General features: G+C 41.2%; 2 protein-coding genes across 4 annotated transcripts in view; both read right to left on the bottom strand.

Moving 5' to 3' along the window:
• Positions 1–17055, bottom strand: part of DPYS (dihydropyrimidinase) — a 33669-nt gene extending 16614 nt beyond the window's left edge. For both annotated transcript variants that reach the window (XR_009966346.1, XM_062627197.1), the window contains exons 1-6: positions 16918–17055; positions 15656–15931; positions 11738–11896; positions 9388–9567; positions 7995–8184; positions 1419–1575 (exon numbers count right to left, since the gene is read on the bottom strand). Coding sequence is in view for 1 of the 2 variants with exons in the window: in XM_062627197.1 (XP_062483181.1) it covers positions 1419–1575; positions 7995–8184; positions 9388–9567; positions 11738–11896; positions 15656–15931; positions 16918–17013 (1058 nt within the window). In the remaining variant the exon portion in view is untranslated. The remainder of the gene's footprint in view (positions 1–1418; positions 1576–7994; positions 8185–9387; positions 9568–11737; positions 11897–15655; positions 15932–16917) is intronic.
• A 4011-nt stretch (positions 17056–21066) lies between these two features.
• The window catches only part of LRP12 (LDL receptor related protein 12), a 52168-nt gene continuing 48899 nt past the window's right edge, over positions 21067–24335 (bottom strand). For both annotated transcript variants that reach the window (XM_062627195.1, XM_062627194.1), the window contains one exon: positions 21067–24289. In XM_062627195.1, coding sequence (XP_062483179.1) covers positions 23426–24289 — 864 coding nt within the window. In that variant the 3' untranslated portion in view covers positions 21067–23425. The remainder of the gene's footprint in view (positions 24290–24335) is intronic.

Raw genomic sequence — 24335 nt, 5'->3', positions numbered from 1 at the left:
CAAGAGTAGCTCCACAGTACAGCCAGTTCCCCTGTAAAGTAGTTTTCTCTTCAGAAACCCCTCAGAAGAAACCAATCAGAAAAAAGAACACTTTTACTTTGGATATAACAAAGGTGTCCCACAAATGGAGGACTGTCCTGGGTTCAGCAGTAGCAGTCATGTTTTTTCCTTTGTGTTAGCTGGTGCAGTGCTGTGTTTTGACTTCCAGCCTGAGAACAGTGGTGGTGAAGCCGATGTTTTCGGTTGTTGCTAAGTGATGTTTACCCTGACCAAGGACTCTGTGAGGCTCATGCTCTGCCAGGGAGGAGGGGAAGCTGTGAGGAAGCAGAGACCGGGGGCGCCTGACCCGGGCTAGCCGGGGAGGTATTCCATACCACAGCACATCATGCCCGGGGTGAGGGGTAACTGGGAGTTACCCGGAAGGACACGGGCTTCCGGGTGGAACTCGTTTTCTTGGCCGGTGGTATCGTATTCTCTTCCCTTGTTATTTTCCCTTATCATTGTTGTAGTTGATAGTAGCGGTGGTGATTTGTTGCTGGACTGTTCTTGTCTCAACCCGTAGGAGTTGCACTCTCTCGATCCTCCCCCCCGTTCCTCCGGGAGTGGGGAAGGGGAGAGCCCCAGTGCGGGGAGGGGACACGGACCTCGATTGTTGTCAGCTCGGCACCACTCACTGGGAGTGAGTGAACAAGTTACCTGACTGGGTTTAAACCACGACAAGGACTAATACACTTTGCCCAGAGTAAGGGGCTTGGTTCCATCCTCAGGGCAATTTTAAATTGAGTTACTCTATATACCCTTTGAAATTGCCACAGATCTGCACAACCATCAGCCAGTGTTCAGGCATACACTGGTCAAATTCAACCCTTTTGTGGAGTTAAGCTTTGTTGGTAATGAAATACCAGCAGAACACACCTGCTGTTAACTGCAGGTATCTGAAGGATACTTCTATTCCTACTTCCTTCTGAAAGAAGTGGATAACTTACATCTACCTTCAGAAGTCAGCAGGCTTAGTTTTTACATAGCATCCACATTTCAAGTGAAAAAGGCAGCTGATAACAAAACCCAGAACCCCTAGCTGTGACCCCACTTTTTACACATTCCCCCCTGATTTACAACCTTACTGTTTCCCTGGTTATGTTTCAATTTTTGATGCAGTATTAGCAAGGCAAGACTAATGATTAAAATCAATGGGGGCAGAGGCCACAAGAGTCCAGAGGAACAAAATCTGAACACTTTCTAATTCCTGCAACAAAAAATGTTTTTCATCTATGGTTTCACCTTACATTTCTCCTTCCTGATAGTGTTAACATTCTGTACTTAGAAAATCTCCAGGGCATCAACCTGTTATTATATACTACAGACAGAATTTGCTATGTATTTGGGCATCAACTGTCACTGTTTGTTCATCTGCTTACTTGGCCAGTAAGTTCATGAGGAAACCAGGAGTAGATGGATCTGGTCTCAGTGGAGGTCCCATGACATATGCTGCAGCATGAGCCCAGTCTTCATTCCAGTAGTTGGTGCCATCGGTGCCAAGACTAGCAGCAATAGGCTCCCCATAAACCACCTTTCCTAAAAAATATAAAGCAATAGTATCATCATCAAACAACATAAAAATGCTTATCCTGTGTTTTCTCTGTTGCGGATCTTTTTGATGGCAATGGATCTAAGTTTGAATAAGTGTTTCAAATTAAACACTAACATATGGAAGGACATAATAAAATAACCTATAACACAGCATCTCTGTTCTGAATATTCTGCTGGTGATCTCCCAATATACTTCCTCATAAGAGCATTGCTTGGCCAAGTTTTTTAATGAAATCGGTGACAGATATATTATAATGGGGTTTACACATTTTTTACTAGGCCTGTGATTGAGATTTCAAAAGGAACACAGTCCTCTGGTGTTTCCGTGAATTACTGAATTATAAGTGCTACACTGGCACAGTTTACTACCACGGGACTCAGTACTTTTCAAAATATGTTTCCCACTGCAATAGTACCATTCCTTAAATCTTCTGTGTTAGACTTGCAAAAAGTCTTCATATACTTTAAACCTCATAGTTCTACCGTCATTTCTACAAGGTTTAAAGACCTGCTCTGACATTACTGTACTGTACATTTACCCCAAGTACTACATAGTATAACTTCTTCCATGACCTAAAGACTCCCTCTTAGCATTATTAATTTGCTATAACCATCTCAGCATGCTCTGACATATCTCATATTTATGGTTTCATTTGGAGCATTCTAAGCTCCCAGTCCCACTTATCTACATATATTATAGGTTTACACTTAGACTCAAGAGTGAGACCACCACTGTTGTTTGGACTTGAATTCACGACTTAAGCAGTTATTTACTGGTTTTTGCATCTTATTTACAAAACTTAAAGCACTGAATATGAAGCCATCCATACATGTGATATGACTACTCTGAAAGAGGACGTTTGAGTCAGATTAGTATTTTCCCAACTCAGAGCTGCTGCAGGTGTCAGGGGGATCTTGGCGTTCCCAGGGGAATTCCAAACACAGTATTGGAGAGCAGACTGAAACAAACCCTGATATACACAGAAACATCCTGCATATATAAACAATCTCCTGTATTAACCTATTAGGCTTTTGACAGATTTTTCATAAGTAAAGTCAGCAGGAGGGGGAGGGAGGGGAGTGTGTTGTGGTGGTATTTCCTACTATATCTAAACAAGATAAAGAAACTTCCATCTAAAGTAAACCTGAATTATAAATCATTAGGACATAGGTAAAAACAATAAAAGTTAAAATGATAGGAAAAGAGTAAATGCTTAGCTTCCATAAATAATTTTCTTATCTCTGTTTTATAACATAAAATGAAAAGTCTCCAAGCTCACTTATATGCTGAGCTGATTTTAACTCATGTACCACAGCTGATGACAGTATTTCTGCAGTCAGAATTCAACCTGAGCAGCTCCCTTCATTCTCATGACTGGGAAGAAGTACAAGTCATTTCCTCGAGTGATTCTGAGTTTGAACACTGAAAGTTTAACAGACCACATCTGGACCATTCTGCTGATTTCTCACATTTCACTTGGACCATGACTAGCCAGCCTGAAGGGTACAATAATATCAAGATTCTACTTTAATCCAAATAACAAGGAAATTCTGAATTAAGGCTCTTTTAGCTCCATTGGCAGCAAGGAAATTCTGCATTTAAGTTCTTCTAGCTCAATTGGCTTCTGCCTATAGGCATAAAAGTGAAGTAATGCTGTAATAAATCAAGTCTTTCCATTTATTATGTTTTCCTTCATTCAATAAAAACAGCAAGCAGAAAGCGTTCTGAGCTGCTGGAAGATAGCTGTGGATTTGGTGACTTCTTCATCAGATGTGCAAACTGTCTAGCAAAACTATTGTCACATGAGTTACTTTATAAGAAGGAAGAACATGCAATTGTGTTTTATTTTACCACTTATCAGAACTCAGAGTTATAATCTTGGGAAACACCAACTAACATTCACGGGCTTGAAAAACTGGTCCCTGTGTGCTTATTCTAGTAAAAGTTTCAGAAGTACTTAAGATCATACAGGACATAAATACTGGCCAGCTATGATCTGAAAGAAACAGAACTGCAAGAAAGGGTTTATTGAATCAGGCATAGTATTGCATCAATTACACTATCTACAGTCTGGACCTGAGCTGCCCTGCATGAGCTGGCTGAACAGCCCACATTTTTTAGCTGCACTCCTGTGCTCAGAATCAGCTTGACAGTCTGTATACCCCCAGCTATGGACATGCCCTTCCTCTCACTAAGAGGAGACTTAAGCTGTGACTGATGGTAGGAAGTACTAACTTTCTAAGTCTAAGCAAGCTTCTTGTAATCTGATCAAGTACATATTTTTCTATGCACTCTTTTAAAAGGGGAACCTTGTTTTAAAAAATTACTTTTTAGTAAGATACTGCTTTCCTTTAGATTTACTTCAAGATAATGATCTGCATTAGAAAATCTTATTTCCTTAGCTGTAACAGCACAGTTACAGCTACAGCACATGATCTCTAGTCTTTAGTACATCCAGAATGAAAGCATTTTTAAGTGGCAGTATAAATTGTATATCCCTAAATCACATTTTTTAGCCTTGTTTCCCCATTGGCATTACTGGCCAAAGGAATGGGCCACATTAGTTTTCTCTGGTAAGTTCACCTCAGGTAGTCCTAACAAGGACAGAGAGCTGCACTGACTGACACCAGCACTCTGCAGCTTTGTCTTCTCATTTTAGGAACAGTTTTACACAATACATACTCTTTGTCTTCCCACTCAAGAGAACAAGACTGTCATGCACACAGAGATATCAGAAGGCCCTTCTGTGGAATCAGACAGTTCCTCTACCTATTTGAGCAAGATTCAAGATCATGTTTTGCACAGGGATGAAGAAACAGCCCACTGAGACAAGCAAGAACAGTTCTCACAGAGAAGTGCTCGTTTTGGCCCTCTCAAGTGGTGAACTGTAGACCCATTGCTTTTGGCAAACAGATTGGAAGAGCCCCAGAAAAAGAACAGGATGGGGACTTCTGTTAACCTGTACCTCTCACAGTCACAACATGGAAATCTTGGATTTCCTGTTGGATATTCAGCAACACTGTAGCTGTACTGATGTACAGGAAAAGCATGCTGCTACAATCTGGAGATTTCCTTCTGTAAGTGGTGTTGCTAAAGATCAGAGCAGACATAGATGGGACTTTGTCATGGAGGAGAGAAGGCAGTTACTTAAGTTATTTCCCTAAAGTTTGCTTATTGTAGTATAAGAACTAGTATCGCTTTACAGTCTGTATGACTGATTTTAGTTTTTAAGGTCTGAGCCATACCTCACTGAAGACAACAGAATTATGCCTACTGTCTTCAGCAAACTGTATCAGGCCTTTGGTCTCCAGCTAAATGAGGGACAAAAAAGAATTGGATTATAACTTGTATTTTTGACTAGGAAAACTACCAACCCACAGGATTTGAGAAGTAATTCTTCAATTCTGGTATCACACTGTCACCCAGAAAATAGATTACGCTCACTGAAGAGCCATCTCTCCCCTTCTGAGGTCAGTGATAGAAGAGGAAGGGATATCAATCTTCCTCTGACATAGGCAGAGATGAATATGCACCACACACTGTACTTCAGGCTTGAAACTAACATGAAAAATTCCACAATTGTAAATAGTAGGAAGCTAGCAACAAGAGATGGAGAAATAATCTTGAAAACATGAATAAACATGAATAAAGCATTATAGTGAATATTTCAAATGCTTGAGAGCCTTCTGATATTTAAGAGTTTACACAGCTTTTCCATTAAGGTGTTTTAACCTGTCCAAGCTGAATATCTTTCAGCAAAACATTTGGGCTTTGTTTATGTCATTCATACAATACTTTGAGAATTTTTTTTTTTTTTTTTTTTTTTTGCCTGGAACTCCTTATTTTGTATTACTACTTTTAACTGAAGAATGGAAAATAACTTTTACTGAAACTAACAGCAATGAATTTCTAATTGTCAGAAATTATGCAGATCGGTCTCATCAAAAACTATAATTGTTGTAACTAACTTTGTGGTACACTAGCTATCTTTAAAAATGTCTTACTCAGTCCTAGATTTTTGTTTCCTAAACAGTGTACATCCATGAAAATATAAATTAATTATGGAGAGATACTACGCATTGCTGTGCACAAAGGCAAGCATTGATGACTCTGACCACATCAACTCAGGAAACTAGAAAATATAATTTGCACCACAATACGAGTTAAGTTGTACTACATTCGTCATTTTGCACATTGAAGAGACATATATCAAGTTAGTTATCAAACTGGCACTGGAGACTATTCTTACAACAAAGCCCAACAATATTTTACAGTATTTATGATCAGCATAGAATTTTTTACTCGAATAGTGTGTTATAAAACACCACCTCACATCTTAGCTCTTTCGTGTTCACAGCCAGTGTTTTATCTTTAATCCTCTTGTAGTTAATGTTGACATCACACATGTGAATGTATAAATAAGCATACACTGATAGATACAATCCACATCACCAGCAGCACTGTCATCTAGTGGAGGAATCTAATATAGCACAGTACCAAAAGATGTGCTAGTAAAAAATAGTTTCCGTTATAAACTTGAATTACTGATAAGTCTTACTAGAAGTCATAAACAATGCATATTCTACATACATATATCCATCTATATTAGAGAATCATAGGATCATAGAATAGTTAGGGTTGGAAAGGACCTTAAGATCACATAGTTCCAACTCCCCTGCCGTGGGCAGAAACACCTCGCAGTAAACCATTTCACACTAGGCTCTGTCCAATCTGGACTTGAAGACCTCCAGGGATGGAGCATTAACAGCTTCCTTGGGCAACCCATTCCAGTGCCTCACCACTCCCACAGTAAAGAACTTCTTCCTTATATCCAATCTAAGCTTCCCCTGTTTAAGTTTGAATCTGTTACCCCTTGTCCTACCACTACAGTCCCTAATGAAGAGTCCCTCTCCAGCATCCTTATAGGCCCCCTCCAGATACTGGAAGGCTGCTATGAGGTCTCCACACAGCCTTCTCTTCTCCAGGCTGAACAGCCACAACTTTATCAGGCTGTCTTTATACGGGAGGTGCTCCTGTCCCCTGATCATCCTTGTGGCCCTCCTCTGGACTTGTTCCAACAGTTCCATGTCCTTTTTATGTTGAGGACACCAGAACTGCACACAATACTCCAGGTGAGGTCTCATGAGAGCAGAGTAGAGGGGCAGGATCACCTCCTTCAACCTTCTGCTCACGCTCCTTTTGATGCAGCCCTGGATACAGTTGGCTTTCTGGGCTGTGAGCACACACAGCCGGCTCATGTTCATTTTCTCATCAACCAACACCCCCAAGTCCTTCTCCACAGGGCTGCTCTGAATCTCTTCTCTGCCCAGCCTGTAGCTGTGCCTGGGACTGCCCTGACCCAGGTGTAGGACTTTGCACTTGGCATGGTTAAATTTCATAAGGCTGGCATCAGCACATCTCAGAAGCATGTGAAGGTCCCTCTGGATGGCATTCCTTCCCTCAGCGTATCCACTGAACCACACAATGGTTCACACAATTAGCACAACGTTTTCATGCACTTTGGTCAAGCTCTCATACTCCACATTTTGCTATTAATCTTCACCCGGTGTGTAAGAATTATCTAAAGTCAAAAAATAAGGAAACTGAGGTCTGTATGCAATTCATGTAAGGTCAGATAACGAGGACATACATTCCATAAAGTTTTAGGCCCCCCAGATCATGGGCTTCTGTCCTGCTTCTTCCACCCATATAACATCTCCTCACAGTGCTGTTGTTCCACAGGCTGCTCTGGTTATATGAACCCACAGATAAGTAGGTAAAAACATGCAGAATCCCTATATTTTTCAGGCTGCTTCTAGCCTGCTCAACAGATAGTCGAGAGGGTCAGGCTTCCCTTGGCTGACCAGAACTATTTATAAGCCTTGCAGTGCATGACCTGAGAAACCCTTCCCTGACAGAATCAATGCTTTCAGATGTTGCCATCATCACCATGATTTCTAAATGCCCAGTAAACAGGAATCCTTGTCATGTCATGGCACTGTCTGCAAAAATACAGTGTGGTCTCTGTTCTAGAATTCCTCATCTAAATAGCTAGTAAAGGCTTGCAGATTATAACTCTCAAGGAAGAGCAATAAAAGAGCACATTTTGTCTTAGACTGGTCACATAATTTTGAAAGCATCTTGGAGGTACAACACAAAGGAAAAAAAAAGTTTGCTCCAGGGAGAATGGAAAGTCTCAACACCAGTTAGTGTTCTGCCACATTGCTTAACAGTCTTTGGGCCCCACAAAACACACGCAGTTTAGACACTCCACTCCAAGATATTCACTCATGTTCTGAGGGTTATGGCACCCATGACAAGTAGAACACTGATGCTGTGTTGGGTTTTCCATGACCCTTTCTCCAATGCCATAGCTCAAACACAAAAGAATTAGGACTTTTACCTTCTCTTCGTGCATTACTTATCAATTTTCCTGCAGATTTACTCATTACGTGGACTACAAAAAGGGGGCAGTTTACAGCATTTGCTATAGAAATTGCTCTTTGTGTAGCTTCAGCTTCCACTTCTTCAGGACGAGACAGTGCATGCCCCTCAGGGCCAGTTATTCCCATTGCCAGCATCTTCTTTGTGCCCTGAACACACACAAAAACATAAGAGTCAGATACAGTGCAACCATGGTGTCATGAACATGCTGCTGGCCAAATGGATCCTAAATGAGCCACTACAGCTAGCTTGAGAAAAAAAAAAAACAACACCAAAAAACAACAAACAAGGTAGTTATGATTTTTTTTTTTCAAAGGAACTTACTGTTTTGTTATCTGAAATCCAACACTTCTCTTAACAATCATAGGTCTCAGAATACCTAAGTGACTTTAGAGAACACAATCTAAATCTATAAGCTTGCAGGGATAAATCACCCCTTTTGAAAGCCCTGCCCCTCCCTCAATATGTACTCTTAAATGATCACAGCCAGTATCTGAGGTGACAGTACTAACCCCTCACTGGAAAGAAAAAAGAAAGATCTTTACTAAGCACAGATACACATCCAGAGCCTTTGAATGAGGCACCAAAGTTTTAAGAGGCTAAGATTTTGACCCTACTATATTCCAGGAATTTATGGTTTGCTGATTTGAGATTACGTAGCAGTAAATTAATTTCTGTTATGGGACCTGGGGCAGAGTCGAAGCACTATTGACTAGAATATCTGAAGAAACTCAAAGACATCGGTGTATACTCCCAGAACCTCCACACAGCACTAAGATGGCAATAGCAAGTGTGAAGAGACTCTAACTAGGCACAGAGGGACCCGTTAATAATTTTGTATAATGAAATTTTAAGTATGAAGGGTGGGACTTTTGTGCCCAGTCAGTGAAGCTTTCTCCATGCTTCTGGATTTGTTCCTGTTAGATGACTATGTTTGGAGAGACCTAGGGTTAGGCACTGCATACCTGATGTCTAAATACTTGGCTGAGTGTTCCCCCTTTGACCTGGTCTATGATCAAGCTCTGACTGTTCTCTTTGTCAGTCAAGTATACATATATATATTATACTTGCAGTATATTATATTGCAAGTATAACTCTCATTATAACAGGATAATTTGCCTCCTGTCTACCCTGAATCCAAGACTCGAGATTACAATTTCTTATCTCACCACAAGCATCCTTTACTATCTTGGACATGAATGTTTGTCCTCGGTTCCCTGGAATTAAAATAGGGCAGAAAAGCCTTTCCCTGAGACACAGTGACAGCACTAATACAGCTATTGAAGGGCTTATAAATGGCAACAGGACCATTTATATTCTTCACTTTGATGGACAAAATGTCAAATGCCTACCTGTGCAATTAGCTCCCCATTTTCTGCATGGACTTGAGCAACTGTTCCGAGTTCCTTACAGCAGCAAAAAGCTTCATATAACTCCTCATCATTGAGCATATATATATCTTTATAGGCCATAAACATCTTGAAGGAGTTGACGCCTTTGTTTTGAACAAGAGTTTTCATTTCTTCCTTTACCTGAAAGACAGCAGTTTTTAAAAAACAGCAATATTATATTTAACCTGTTAATAATTTTATGTAATGAAATTGTAATTATGAAGGGTGATCCATCAAACATATGTTTAGTCCAAACAGCCCAAGTCACATATTTAAAGACTGACTTATATTATCTTTCTTCTAGAAAATTTATCCTTCAAGTACATAAGCCAGTACCACTGCAGTGTAGATATTGAAGGTACAAGCTAATCGCAGGAAGGGAACGATTTTTACAAAAGAAAGCAAAGCAGCATTTCACTCCAAATAAACCTCTTGATGTTGAAAACACCCAAACCAATATTACAGTCAATGTATTCAATGTATACAGTATGGAGTTTTGAGAAAAACTGATTTTCAAAATTGGATCATAATAGGCTTCATCTTCTGGCAAATAACAGTGACAGAAAGTATCTCACATCCTGAAGCTTTGTCCTGACGCTGAACAACACCATGCAGCCTTTTGGAATGTTTTGTCATCACGCAGAATGGCTCTAAATTCTAGATGGAAGTGTGCTTTTCTGGTTGGTTTTGTTGTTTGGTGTTTTTTTTGTTTGTTTTTGGTTTTGAACGAACTCCTTGATAGGATTCCCTGCTCCTGCTGGGGTCTGGGAAGCCCAGCAAAACTTTATGTCCCAAAGAAAGAAAGATGCAGATTTTAGCCCAAAGCTCTCTCCTATAACCAGTTCTAGCTGGCTAGCTAGAACTAACCTAAACTATGCATTACCTAACTTTGGCTCTCCCTTCCCAGTAAAATGATGGTGACACTAATTGATGCGTATCTGTGATACTATTACAATTTCAACAGGATTAATTCCTTTCAGAGAGTAAAACATTGTTTTTCATCTTGTCTGTAATTATCTGGTTGCATCTGCCTAAGAAAGGTTTGATATAAAACTCAAGGAAATTTTCTGGACTTATCCAGAGGAGGAATAAATACCCAACACAAGATCCTGCTCTGGCACAAATATAGAGGCATGTCATTTATTTTGTTCTTTACTATTTACTATGACTAAGGAAAAGCATTATGAAGAATGTACGTTTTTAATCAATCCTGAAGAGATGACAGCTAATTAAAATGGTATGAAATACCTGTTTTCTTTACCCAGATCTTTTACAGCTACAAAACATCAGACCTTTCTATTTGTTTCATTCTTGGCCTTTAAAAAAAGTTAACTTCTTAACATAAACCAGAACATTTCATTGATTTACACCTCACTAGTTTTATTGGATTTTTCGGTACAATGCCACTGTTCTCTACGGAGGCGGTTTCAAACACACATTCCTCAAACTTCGCTGAAGAATTTATTTTATGTCTTTGCTTTGAGCTAGAAGTTGCAGCCAGTCTATTTAGTGCTTAGTGCTCAGTGCTCAGAATACCAAAGATGGTGTGTTTGCAGAGTGAAGGCTTTGGTTCATATATGTTAAAAGCCAAAACTTAGAGAAAGTACTCATATTTTAAAACGGAATTTACTTAATGTATCTATGTACTGATGCACATCCTCTGAAGATCCAAAGTGGTCTTGTAAAATATGGGTCAGGTTCAGATAGATAGCACCTGAAAAGTTAATTTATTCAGTAAAGCTTTCAGGCTATCAGCAAACATTCACACAACAAGGATGATTTTCCAATATGTAAATTCCAGAAAGGTTTTTCAGATATCTAATAGTCAAGTAACTATTGGCTGCAGTCCTGCTTTGCCTTATGGAGATATTACTGCAGTCAGCAAAAACAAAAACACATCACCACCGCCAAAACAACCCCCAAACCAACAAACAAACAAACAAAACATCACAACCAAGACTCAACAGGAGCGTAAGTTATCAAGTGTTCAAGAAATAAAAGGCAAAATTTATGCAAACACCTCTTACTCCCTCTAATTTGCCTGGTCTTGGTCTTGCACAACTGCATCCTTTAACTTTGAGCAGTATTATCCAAAGACACAGGCTATCTGCAGACTTTCTTTCTTTCTTTTTTTGGGGGGTATTTTTTTTCAAACACATGTACTTTCAGAAGGGTTTGGACTATTTCAAATGTAGTTTTTATACACAAAAATACTATTACACTGCCCGCAAGCTATATTTAGCACATAAGGACTAATTCAAAGCAGGTGTGGCACCGATTCATGGAATTGAAAATCAGCTATTGCGTTTACCTTACTGCTCCACCACGTAACTGCCACATGCAGGGAATAATCACAGCAGACTTTAGGGTCTGCCCAGCTTTTCCATGTGTCAAAGGCTTTGATCAGAGAACAGCCTTTGTGAGGGATGGCAAAGTCAATGATCATAGTGGTTCCTCCTGCTACAGCAGCCTGAAAGGGAGAAAGTTAATACTTAGTATTGGAGAGAATGCAGATTTCCTCCCACCCTCTCTGACTATCTTGATACACTGAAAAGTGAAAACTCACTGAAGAGTCCCCCTGAGTAAAGTCTGTACTTGCAAAATGATTGTGGAGATTAATTTTGCTTCCTTTGAGAAGGCTGTTTTCAAACAGGCATTCAGGAGAATCATGAGGAAGTTCTCAGACTGAAGGAAAAGTTTTCACACAGGTACAGAATCTCACAAGAAGTTTGGAGATAAGTGCAACATTGATGCATCACTGAGTTTCCTGAAACATGTGGGATCACTGAGAAAGAAGAGCACCAGAAGACCATGGTCAACTTGAGAAATGCTTCCTTGGAGTCTATGCAGTTGAATAAAAAAAAGCCTGTATGTCAGGAAAGTATTGACGGGCAGATACAAAATGAAAAAGAACATATTCAGTCTGAAAACCCACTTTGAAAATCCCTAAACTCTTGTCCAATACCAAATTATTACCTTTTTGTGTGTGTGTGTTTTCCTTTAAAGGATCTTTGTTAGTCATTTCCAGAAACCAGATCCTCAACTAACAGAAACTGACCCAATATAGAAATTCCTTTGTTGTAATTGTTGCAGTCTTCCAGATTGCTGTAATGGTTGCAATTAGTCAGAGAAATCCTCTCTGTTTGCTCTGAACAACATCCCCTTGCACCTCAGAGACAACCAATTCAGATAAGATTCATACTACTCTTCCTCTTTCTAGATCAGTTAACCCTTTCCTCTCTTTTACTTATCAATCAGAAATATAACTGTAAATATGTCAGTACATTTTGCAAAGACGTTTAGAGAGTGACAAACATTTGTGAAGCTGAGATGAATTGAGCAAACATTTTCTCCAAGCGAAGTTGATCAAACTGTAATTTTTTTTTCCAACAAGACAGATTGCTTTCTTATTTTTCAAACAGGATTTAGAATTAAAGAATATTTATAGACTTGAAGAAAAAAAAAAGTCATGGGTTGCAAACTCCACTCAAATTCTCTTTTTTACCTAACATCTTTTTTTTTCCTCTCTCTTGTCAGGAGAGGTATTCTGTGCCTTTATTTATTCAGCTGAACGGGTACCTCTTGGCTAATCATTGTAGTGTATTTTGCAATACTTGGAACACAGCTCTGTCTCTTGCCAGAATATCTGCAAGATGATGACCTTCAGTAAATAGCTCTGAACACATTCCACACTTAGACTTGGGTTAAAAGGGCCCACAATATCTAACTTTCTGACATCTGATCACTTGGCGGGATCTTGAGTCTTCTCTTAGGCACTATCTGCTCACCCTGTTTTGTGTATGCAGTCTCTGTTTTGCAGCTTCCCTTACCAGTGACTCAAAAAAGTTATTCAAAAAACTTCAAACCTAAAAAATAAAAATACTTCTTTCTTTTTTGAAAGTTAGCACACAATTCATCTTCCCTACTTTGGGACATGACAGTGGAGGCACCTATATTCCAGTTAGTCTTCATCTTTGTTTTTTTTTAAACAATGAAAACATTCTAAGAATGCAGTCACTAACACCTCACAAAGGCATCTTAAAAGAAAGCCACAGTCACTGCAGTTTCTTTTACATATTTTTTCCTCTCAAACAAAATCATCTTCTGGCTTAAGACACATTTGTTTGATTTCTCTTGCAATGTCAAATTGCTAGATATACTGTTGATAATCAGTTTACAAAAGTGGTCTTCACAGAGAAATAAAGGATTGTTGCGGAAAATGAAAACATATTAATATATATATGTGTACTATCAGATAACGTAAGTATTCCAGAAATCAAATTCTGCATGTCATTCATCCAGGAAACATACCCTGTGATGTCTGTAGACAAGCAGAACAGACATTGTGGGCTTGATTTTTTTTCTCTCCACTTATCACAAGAAGCAGCATGAAGGCCAAAATCTGCTGTGGAAGCCATTATGGTAACTATAATTTTATTTTTTTTTCCAACAAGTATTTCCTGTCTATGGACATCTTAAAAAGACAGCACTGATAGGCCCATATAATACTAGATTCCTTAATTTCTACCAGATAGCTACAGAGTCTAGGGGAAAAAAAATCCATTATCATATTTATAATACCTTTCCAGCAATCAGTTCTGAAGGTAGAAAAGCTGTAGCTTTTCTTCTGCATCTTACGTCTGACTTGGGGAGACGTTATTTTTGGTATAGCAGCCATTTTGGTATGTCTGGGAAGATCTGCTGCTATGGACAAATTAATTTTTTTGTCAAAGTTTTGCAGAATAATTACAGTCTATCATCATGAGCCACTACAACTTCTGTGCTCATTGAAAAGAACAACTCTAGTGCTTAAAACTATCCAGTGTAAAATATTTCCATTCAAATAACAGCAGCAACACCAGCAAATCTATCTTGAGCTGGAACAAATATTGTTACTGAAAGAAATATGCCAGTAATTTAAGGATAGCATACAGGTCATTTGTAGTGCTCCTTTCAGTACTCTGGAGTCAGCATTAGAAGAAGTCAGCTCCTTGTTAAGAGTATGAAAATGTACAATAAGGGGGAAACAAGACAAGGCCAGGTTACACAGAGCTTGGAGGAACTGGTCTAGTAGAAGGTGTCCCTGCCCATAGCAGGGGGTTGGAGCTAGATAAGCTTTAAGGTCTCTTCCAACCTAAACCATTCTATGACTCGATGATTAGACCACTCAGACAATCTAAAGTGCACTCTCATGACATGATGCGGCATGCAAGAAATTAAATTTCCTGCTGAAGAACAGGGTCAATCTTAGCAAGACTGCAAACTTTACATGTTCTTAATAGTTGCGTGATTACTGCATCACACTATTTGTTAAAATGAGTTAACTTTTTCAACTATTTCAAAGAGGAAAACTGGTAGTTTGCAGACCACAAAAAATGCACACTGGTGAAATCCATTTATTTTGAAGGCATGCATTACACTATTGCTTTCTGCTTTTTAGCAAACCCCAGTTCTGCTGTGAGAAGTACAGGATATAATAGGCTGCCTGAGGATGCTGTCTAGCAGACAAGCAAAGTAGGGCAGTGTGATCCCTTCTGTAGGCAAAGGATTTCAGCATGCACAGCAAAGCTTAGGGAAGTACCTTGCAAATTTGAGGGAGCTCTGTATTTTTACTATATGGAGATAATGCATAATACTGTTAATAGTAGCAATTGATACACTGACAATGCAAGGAATGCAATGAGATCAGCTAAAAAGCTGGGGAAAACCCCAATCCCACTCCACATATAAAACTGGGAGAAATAAGACACTTTTAGAAAGCGTATTTGAACTGGACTATCATCGAGAGACACAGTGAGGTCTGCAGTGAATGAATGACAGAAGAAAAGCTTGCATTGCCCCTTGCTAAAAGTTCAGATTACCACATAGGTGCTTCCAGGGCACTAAGGAATTACACTGTTGCTTTAGATAACCTTTGCTCAAAAAAAGTATAAGGCTTGTTGCATGCACCAATGCAAGCTGTAGTCTGCATGAGGACAACCAGGGCAAATGACTGCACTTAACTTGTCACCTGCAGCCAGAAATGTCTGAAAGAACCAAAATAACACACCGGTTGAAGGTGGACCTCCGAGTATCCCAACTGCTTATGACAGTGTCCCAGCCAAGGGACAGTAACAATTGCCAGTGCTTGATTCACATCCATTGTTTTGTAAGTACTACTGAATAACCAGCAGACATCCCTTTCTGCAAAAGCCCAAATGCACACACAGACACGTATATATGCACCCACCTTGGTTCCTGAATAGAAGTCATCTTTTGACCTGCTGCCCATAAAAGGGAACTGCATGTGTGTATGGGTATCGATGCCTCCAGGGATCACCAGCCTGTTGGTTGCATCCAGCACAATGAGTCCAGTCAGTGGCTCAGGGTTTAGGTTTGGTCCCACTTGCTGCACCACTCCATCTTCCACATACACGTCGGCCTCCACAGAAAGGTCATCATTCACAACTTTCCCCCCCTTGATCAGAAGCCTCTGCTGCGCCAGCTTTTGGGGTGGCGTGGGAGCCTAGAAGGCAAAAGTGAGGCTCAGAAAGCTGCTCTTGCCTGGAAGTATTTCACTGACCACCCTTCTCCCAGAGCAGGGGTTATCTCCAAATGGTTCTAAACAAATACCACACAGTGCTCTTTAAACAGAACTGCCCCTCTGCCCCTGGCAGCTCCTCCTACGGCCTCCAATAGAGGACCAATGCCCTGCAAATGCAGGGAAATGCCCACACGGTGGCAGAGTGTTGGCTTCGGGCCCTTTGCGCTCCAGAATCTGCCTTGAAGAAAACAAGGCTAGGCTTTCAAAAGTGCCTGACTCACGGCACTGGCTCCATCCAGCCTGCCCTGTATACCCCAGGGTTTGAAACACGCTGGGCTGTTCTGAGAGTGTGGCCATTCATCAGCTTGTGATGCCCAAAGGTGACCCAAGCTCTTTGCATCGGGGTTTGAGGAAACCAAGGGTGACCTGAGCTCTCCACAGGAGTGGCCAGGGAGCCCAAGGGTGACCTTAGCTCACTGCGGCTTGTGCAGTGGGGCCGGGAGAGGACTGGACTGCAGTGCTCCAGGCACTGCGCCCATCTCAGCCGAGCCCCACAGAGCACTATGGCGGGGTCCACCCTGCTGCCACGGGACTGAGCCACCGCCGGTGCACATCAGAACTACTCCCGAGCTGATTCTCAGGTGATCACTTGGAACACACAACCCTCGGGACCCAAACACACACACACCGCAGTGCCACTGCACGGACACTGCAAGGGCAGGCGGGGAACACACACACACCGCAGTGCCACTGCACGGACACTGCAAGGGCAGGCGGGGAACACACACACACCGCAGTGCCACTGCACGGACACTGCAAGGGCAGGCGGGGAACACACACACACCGCAGTGCCACTGCACGGGCACTGCAAGGGCTGGCGGGGAACACACACACACCGCAGTGCCACTGCACGGACACTGCAAGGGCTGGCGGGGACAGCGCCCTGAGGCTGCAGGGCCCCTGCTCACCCTGGCAGCAGGAGGAGGTTCCAGCGGCACAGTCGTGTGGCCGCTGTCGAAGGACCACGTGAAAACCATCTTGCGGTAGCCGCCGCCTTGCGCCATTGTGCGCCACCGCCCCCTTGCCCTGGCCGCTGTGCGCAGCCCAGCGCCCCGCTGCTCCCCCCCACCCGGTGCCGCGCGGTGCCCTCCGCACAACTGCCACCGGCCCGCCCCTGACCGGCCCGGGCCGCGCAGGCAGCAACGGCCGCTCCGGCCGCCCTTTCACCGGCCCTCAGCCCTCGCGGGGCCCTGCCCGAGGGCCGCGGCGGCGGGACCTTGGGAAAGAAGGGCCGGGCTGCTGCGGTGGGCCTCGGACAAGGCTGGGTGGCCCCGCTGGGAGAGGCGGCCTGTGGGTTTCAGAACACAGGCACGGAAAACAGGGGGGAAGGTGGAATTACGAGTGGAAAATGAGCTAAGAGCTTGGAGCAGAAGAAGAGGGAAGACGTGCTCTGCCCCACGCCAGAGGAATGCGCTTATGTGGACTTTTCCTGCTGCCTCCAGTAACCTGGGTTTGCACGCTCAGCAGCGACACTGCTCAAGCGTGTCCCTGAAACTGCTGAGCACCAGCATCTTCATCCCCTCGACCTCTTCTAGGTCAGTGAGGAATGCTTCAGAAGACAGAATAGTGTCCCTGAGGGCTGTGAGAGGGCGCACACATATATGGCCAGAAAGACACTTAGATGACACTGGATTTGGAAAACAACCTTCCCATCAGCAAGTGATGTTCCTTTTCTCCCAGTGGGTAGGAGAACTGTACCAGATATTTGTATCTGAGCATCCCAGATTTTGTCTTGTGCCTCACCTGCGTGGTGGGACAGAGACCCAGCAGGATTCATTGTTCCACACAGCAACAGAAAAGCTCACAACTCATTTGGAAAAGCAGAGCAGAGAATGAGAGCAATAAAGTGAAATGCCCAAGGCTTGTGGGGCAGCTGTGCCTGGCTGAATGGACAGGAAAGAACAACCTCCACCTACCATGTCTGCCACATTTAAAGCCAGTAGAAAGAAAGGGACCGACATACTGTGATGAGAATTCAGGCAGGAACTCTGGCTTGCTAATTACAATGGTATCAATGAGCCAGGAACAGCTGAGTTCCAGCAATATGATTTTTCAGATGACAAGCTAGGGATTAAAGATGCAGGAAGGAAGTTAAGTGAGTTAACTGAGGAGAGGGGGTGGCAAAGACAGAGGTTCCTTTGGTCACATGTAGTCATGTGGGGTGCAGCAGACAGGTTCATATGCCTTCCCAGATGGGAACAGCATCCACAGATTATTTGGTATTTATTGGCAAAGAGGATTCACCCTGAATTCCCCAGCCTGTTGCCAAAACTGCCAACTTAAACCAGTGACTTTCTTACTATTTCTTCGTGTTCAATGAACGTTTAGTTATTTCTATGGAACGAGTTTCTACACGACAGACGTAGATAACCGCTTCCAAGCATGCTCTTGTGCTAGGGGCAGCGGTAAACCTTTCCTACTTAAATCCTTCTCCCAAATTGGGCAGAGAGAGATCTGGAGGCAGGCCTGCCACCACACAGCAGACTATGGTAAACACCAGTGTACTCCGTTCCCTTTTTTTTTGTGAGTTGCACAGGGAAGAGCTGACCCTGATCAAAATCCTGTTTACCTCTGTTTCTGGATGCCATTGGGCTTGAGCTGCATTGCCCCTCTTCTGATTTCCTCCTGGCTAATTTAGACTTTGTGGATTGTACTCTTAAGTGTCTAAACCTTCCTACCTGTAACTTCATGTCCACATCAGAGCTGCAGGCCCCCAAACTAGCGAGGTAATTGTCAGGTCTTATAATGCTGTGCTTAGGAAAACTGAATTTATCCCAGAAGTGGTTTTGAACACATTAAATAGGTTATTGGTAGATAATGAGATTCTGTCTAAGCAGTCCTTTTATTTAGTCTGTTTGGACGAACAAGATAATCTCACATCAGTTGCATTTATGTACATTTGGTAAATATTCGATATTTCACAGCTCAGCTGTCCCTGGAAGTAATGGCCTGAAATACTACCTGTGGGACAGAAATAATCCTTATCATACTGTAAGAAGACAATTGATCCCATATTCTTAGTCACCACTGCATAAGTGTTGCTGCTTCAATGAGGCTTCTGGTTCCAAATTGGCTTCGTAACCTTCATTCAGCCACAAAACATTTTACTTTTTGTCCTTTCCTTTGCACAGTTTAAAACAAAACTTTGCTCTGTAATCAGTACTGTTGTACTGGTTTGGGCTGGGAGAGGCTTAAATTTCTTCACAGTAGCTGATGTGGGGCATGCTTTGGATTTGTGCTGAAAACAGTGTTGATAACACAGGGATGTTTTGGTCACTGCTGAGCAGGGCTTACAGCGTCAAGGCCTTTTCTGCTTCTTGCCCCACCCCATCAGTCATTGGGCTGGGGATTCACAAGAAGTTGGGAAGGGACACAAGTGGGAGAGCTGACCCCAAATGACCCAAGGGATATTTCACACCATATGGTGTCATCCTTGGTATATAAATGTAGGGGAATAAGAAGGAAGGGGGGGTGTTTGGAGTGATGGTGTTTGTCTTCCCAAGTAACCATTAGGTGTGATGGAACCCTGCATTCCTGGAGATGGCTGAACCATGGAAGTAGTGAACTAATTCCTTGTTTTGCCTTGCTTCTGTGTGCAGCTTTTACTTGTCTATTAACCTTTTTCTCAAATCTGTGAGGTTTTGCGCTTTTGCACTTTCACCTTCTAATTCTCTCCCCCATAGAATCATAGAATAGTTAGGGTTGGAAAGGACCTTAAGATCATCTAGTTCCAACCCCCCTGCCATGGGCAGGGACACCTTATGCTAAATCGTATCACCCAAGGCCTCATCCAGCCTGGTCTTGAACACTGCCAGGGATGGAGCATTCACAACCTCCCTGGGCAACCCATTCCAGTGCCTCACCACCCTAACAGGAAAGAATTTCCTTCTTATATCCAACCTAAACTTCCCCTGTTAAAGTTTTAACCCATTACCCCTTGTCCTGTCACTAGTCAAATCCTAAAAGAGGAGAGAAAGGAAAGAGTTTTAGCTATCAATCTGCTTATTTCTCCATACTTCCAGTGACTTGGCAAAAGTACAAGACAGAGTTCCTCCTTGTCATTTCAGTACTTACCATATTTTGGGGCAACTGAATTGTAGCTCGTGTCTTGGAGGTGTGTAGTTACCAACTGGTTATTTTCAGAAACCCACAAGTAGGGAATAAAAGAGATACAACCAAAACACCTCACAAACCAACAGAACACACCCCACAGAAACTCTCATCACAGCTACAGGAAGATTGAAGCTGTTGATAATTTGACAATTGCTGCAGGAGAGTGAAACAGGCCAGTAAACATTCACTTTTCAGAAAGGAAGCAAAAGCTCATCCTAACAGGACAAGCTGTGATTAACTCTGATCTGCAGCGAGTATTTAATGTAAAAGAGTCACTGAAAAGGTATTTGTGTCCCAGACTTGGTCTGTGACTTCCCTAGACTGAATCCAAGCTTTGCCACAAGTTCCCGCTTTGGCATTTAGTTAGGGAGTAGAACACAAGATACTGTAACTAATTCCAGCATCCTCTCCAGGAACCTGTTTTGAAAGGTGATTTACCAGCAGTACTTGCTGAACTTGTCCAGAAAATGGACTTTACTTTGGAAACCAAACAAGCCTTTGCAGCATCTGAAGCTCAGTCAGCCCACTGAGTTTCAATCCAAATCAAATCACAAGTGTGATATGTGAAAAGGAGCAATGACAAGCTCTTTCTATACTTGGAAAGCTTTACATGAGGAAAAAAGTTGCCTCACAGTAACCTACATTCTTCAAAGCCTTCACATGAAAGTGATTTATTACAGAAGATAATTCCAGTGAGTCATTCTGACCTTTGTTCAAAATGCCCCAGCATTGTAGCAAAGCTAAATCAAGAATGACTTAAACAAGGTACTAATTCATGCTCCCCAGAATAAAAAGAAATGAAGTAATATGCTTTAATGGAACTCTCCATAAAAACAAGCCAATCCCTTCCCCTCACCCCAGTCACCAATACATTAATCAAAAGAAAAATCAAGCACTTACTTAAAATCACTGAGAAAAAAACAACCAAAAACCACTGCAACAAATTAGCCTCATACAAATATGAATTTTATTTACAATTTTCCAAATTCTCAATCAAATCCAACTTCTCAGTTAAATGTGTAGCATTTCTCCATAAAACAAATTAAAAGTGTTCTTTTTACATCTGCAGGATGGAGTCCATAGGTACATGCTATTTGGGGCATCTAATGGGAGACATTTAGGTCATTACGTGTGTGTTTAACATTGAAAGTGTTCTGTGAAGTATCTGCCTCAGGGACAAACATTTCCATAATCACTTTCTAATGACGGTCAGTTAAGAAGGTTTAAAAACCCAGTATTTTATACCAGGACATACTGTTCACATATATTTCAGGGTGTGTTACCATGTTCATATTGCAAAGTTGCCTGCTCTATAAGCAATGCCACTGAAATCAGACTAAAGGTTACCCACAGATTTAGATATTATTCAATGTGAATAAAAATGGCCATTGATGACTTTTACTCGAGTATGTGTACTTATGGGCCAATCTGTACCTCATCTGGTACCAGTGCGATGTGATCTGTTCTGAAACTTGAAAACCACATGGGTTATTGTAATAGAATCTTTTACAACTGTATTGCACATAAGGTTCCTCAAAAGCACAAATCTACATAATGTGTCCTGAACTCAGAATTTACCTGCTAACTCTCATGAATAAAATCAACCAGGTGGTAAAATTGTTTATTTTTCTCATCCCAGTGTCTGTGAATGAAGAGAAGAGGGAGAAGATATATACACTTTGGAATCCATTCAATTGTTTGTTTCTTCTGCATGTGATTTGTACTTCAGAGATGAGGATTTAAAAAGAAAATAAAAATAAAAGAAAAATAAAAAGCCAGACAGACCTTGGATTTATCTTTAAAAGTACCTCAAAAACATAACAAAAATGCAATTTAATTTTGATACATATTAAAACATTTTAGTCAGTTCTGCCCGACAGCATAACAACGACAGAAATGCACAAGACTTTAAACATGCTTTAAAATGACATTCAACAAAGTATTTAAAATTTAATAAATAGCATACAATCACACACAAATACATTTCATACTGGATCTTTAAGCCTACTAAAAACAGACTGGCAAAGAATAAAAACAGTAGTTGACATTTTTGTTTTTAAAAGGTCTAGATTCTTGTCACACTAGTAGCCACATATTAACCTGCTTATCACAGAATTGGAAGTTAGGAGCTTTTTTCCCACTGATCTGTTTTGCTCCAACATGTAATAGCATAAAAAAATACACTAATGGGATTTCCTTTTTTTTTTTTTTTAAAACAACCAGTCTGTAACCAAGTAAACCAGTTTTTAAATACAACGAATAAATAGGGAATTAGTAAAGCAAATTCAATTGCAACAAAAATGCAACACCCCAAGAAAAGAGCCATGGAAATATATAGCCATTGCAAGATTAGACAATAATAGTACTTAAAGTGATAGTGCTTGTGCACTAAGCTCATTAGAGACCTTAATATTATTTTAGTGCAAATCCCTTGAGTCCAAACAAGCTTTATACCCTACAGTATTAGGGAAAGATCTATTACCAGTTGGAACTTGTTCTGTAGTGTATTTGTACATAGCAGATATTTAAAGAACTAACACGTATTGTAATATCTTCGGCCCTTTTTTACTTAAAATGGAAAAGACTAATGACTGGGGATTTTACGTACTATTTGGCTGTACCATATTAGATTGCAGTTTAGGAAAGTCAGTGCTATAAAAGCTTTTGCCATCCGTTTATCTATTATATCTAAATTTCACAAATCATTGCATTTTGTACTTCTGGAAGAAGAAGAATGCTGCTGAAGAAAGTTTCTCCTCCCTTTAAATAAGTTCACATTATGATGAAATTCAAGAATATTTAAACGAAGTGTTGTATAAACTCAAAGAAAAATACGTATTTTACATTAACAATCCTTACCAGTATTTAGTATATTGTTACAAGTATGTTGGCAACAATACAACAGAGTCAGTTCCTAAAGGAAAATAATTCTGTACAAATTCACCTGTTAATATGGGGTTAAACAGGCAGCCAAATAAGTCTTGAGCAGCTGTGTTTCTGGTTTGAACTACAGTACCAGGATAAACTAAATTTGAAACTAACTGGGATAACTTCAGTTTAAAGAGTAATCAGATTATACTGGATACACACATCGTGTATTCAGAGCCATTAAAATGTTCATTCTAATAGTTTCATAACATCATCCAGTATAAGAAAAGTTTAATCAACCACACAGGCTAAAATAGCTTTAACATAATGTTGTCCTGGATTTTTTAAAACTAAAAACTAGTTTTAACTGTGAAGTACAAAACAATGACAGATATTGCTCCAACTTGTACACAATCTTTCCTAAACAATCCGTACCTAGCAGAGTAATAATGCCTCATCGTCACTAGTTTCATTTTTCACTGTTGCTTCTAAGCAAGTGTCGGGTATCTGGGCAGTGTGTACGATGCCACAACTCTCACAAGGGCCATCTCGACCGCATGACCTTACACCGTGATGTGTTGCACTGTAAGGCTGTCTAAGCCCTGGTCCTTGATCTGAGCCGAGATCAAGTAGAGGTCTTGAACAGTCATTCATGTCAAAGTCTGATGCTACATCAGATACTGGAATTAACATTTCAACATCATCATCCTCTTCTCTTCCACTTACCCCATTATCAAGCTGTCTCAAAGGACTTTGGTTCTGATTCACTGAGCTTGATCTCCCTAAAGTAAAGCGTACCCAGCGTAAGCCTTGAGTCATACGACTTAGTGCGCTAGTGAGCTGGTGACGTGCAGGACTTGTGCTTGGGGGCTCTACACTTGTCGTTTCTCTGCCACCATCGGTGTTACCGCTACTGCCACTCGGAGCAGGGGAACTCCCACATGCTCCGACTGTTGCTTCTATTGCTGTTGCAGGAGGGACTTTCTGAGGCAAGGTGGCAGCAACACCACCAACTGCTCCTGCTGTGTCTCTTCTTTCATTTTCTGTATCTGTATCATCAGATTCCACTGAAAACAGACTTCTGTGAGTATTGTTTCTTTCAGCTTCTCTACTAGTACTTTGGCTGGCAACATCATCTCCATCTGCTGAAACCAATGCCAGCGATCCAGAATGACGTGACCTTGCAAAATTAAAAATTCGATTCCAAATGTTACTTGATCTGCCAGCAATAGGAAGTCTGATTGAGGTAAATCCAAGCTGAGATCGTACTGCCAGTCTCAGGTTTTCCAGAACTGAAGCCTATATGAAAAGACAAGCAACAATCAAGCGTTGACAGTGTGTTGTC

The sequence above is a fragment of the Pezoporus occidentalis genome, unplaced genomic scaffold, assembly GCF_034315485.1.
Source record: "Pezoporus occidentalis ecotype Australia unplaced genomic scaffold, CSIRO_AGI_Poc_V1 ctg3, whole genome shotgun sequence".
NCBI lineage: Eukaryota > Metazoa > Chordata > Aves > Psittaciformes > Psittacidae > Pezoporus > Pezoporus occidentalis.
This window is presented reverse-complemented; position numbering and strand designations above follow the sequence as displayed.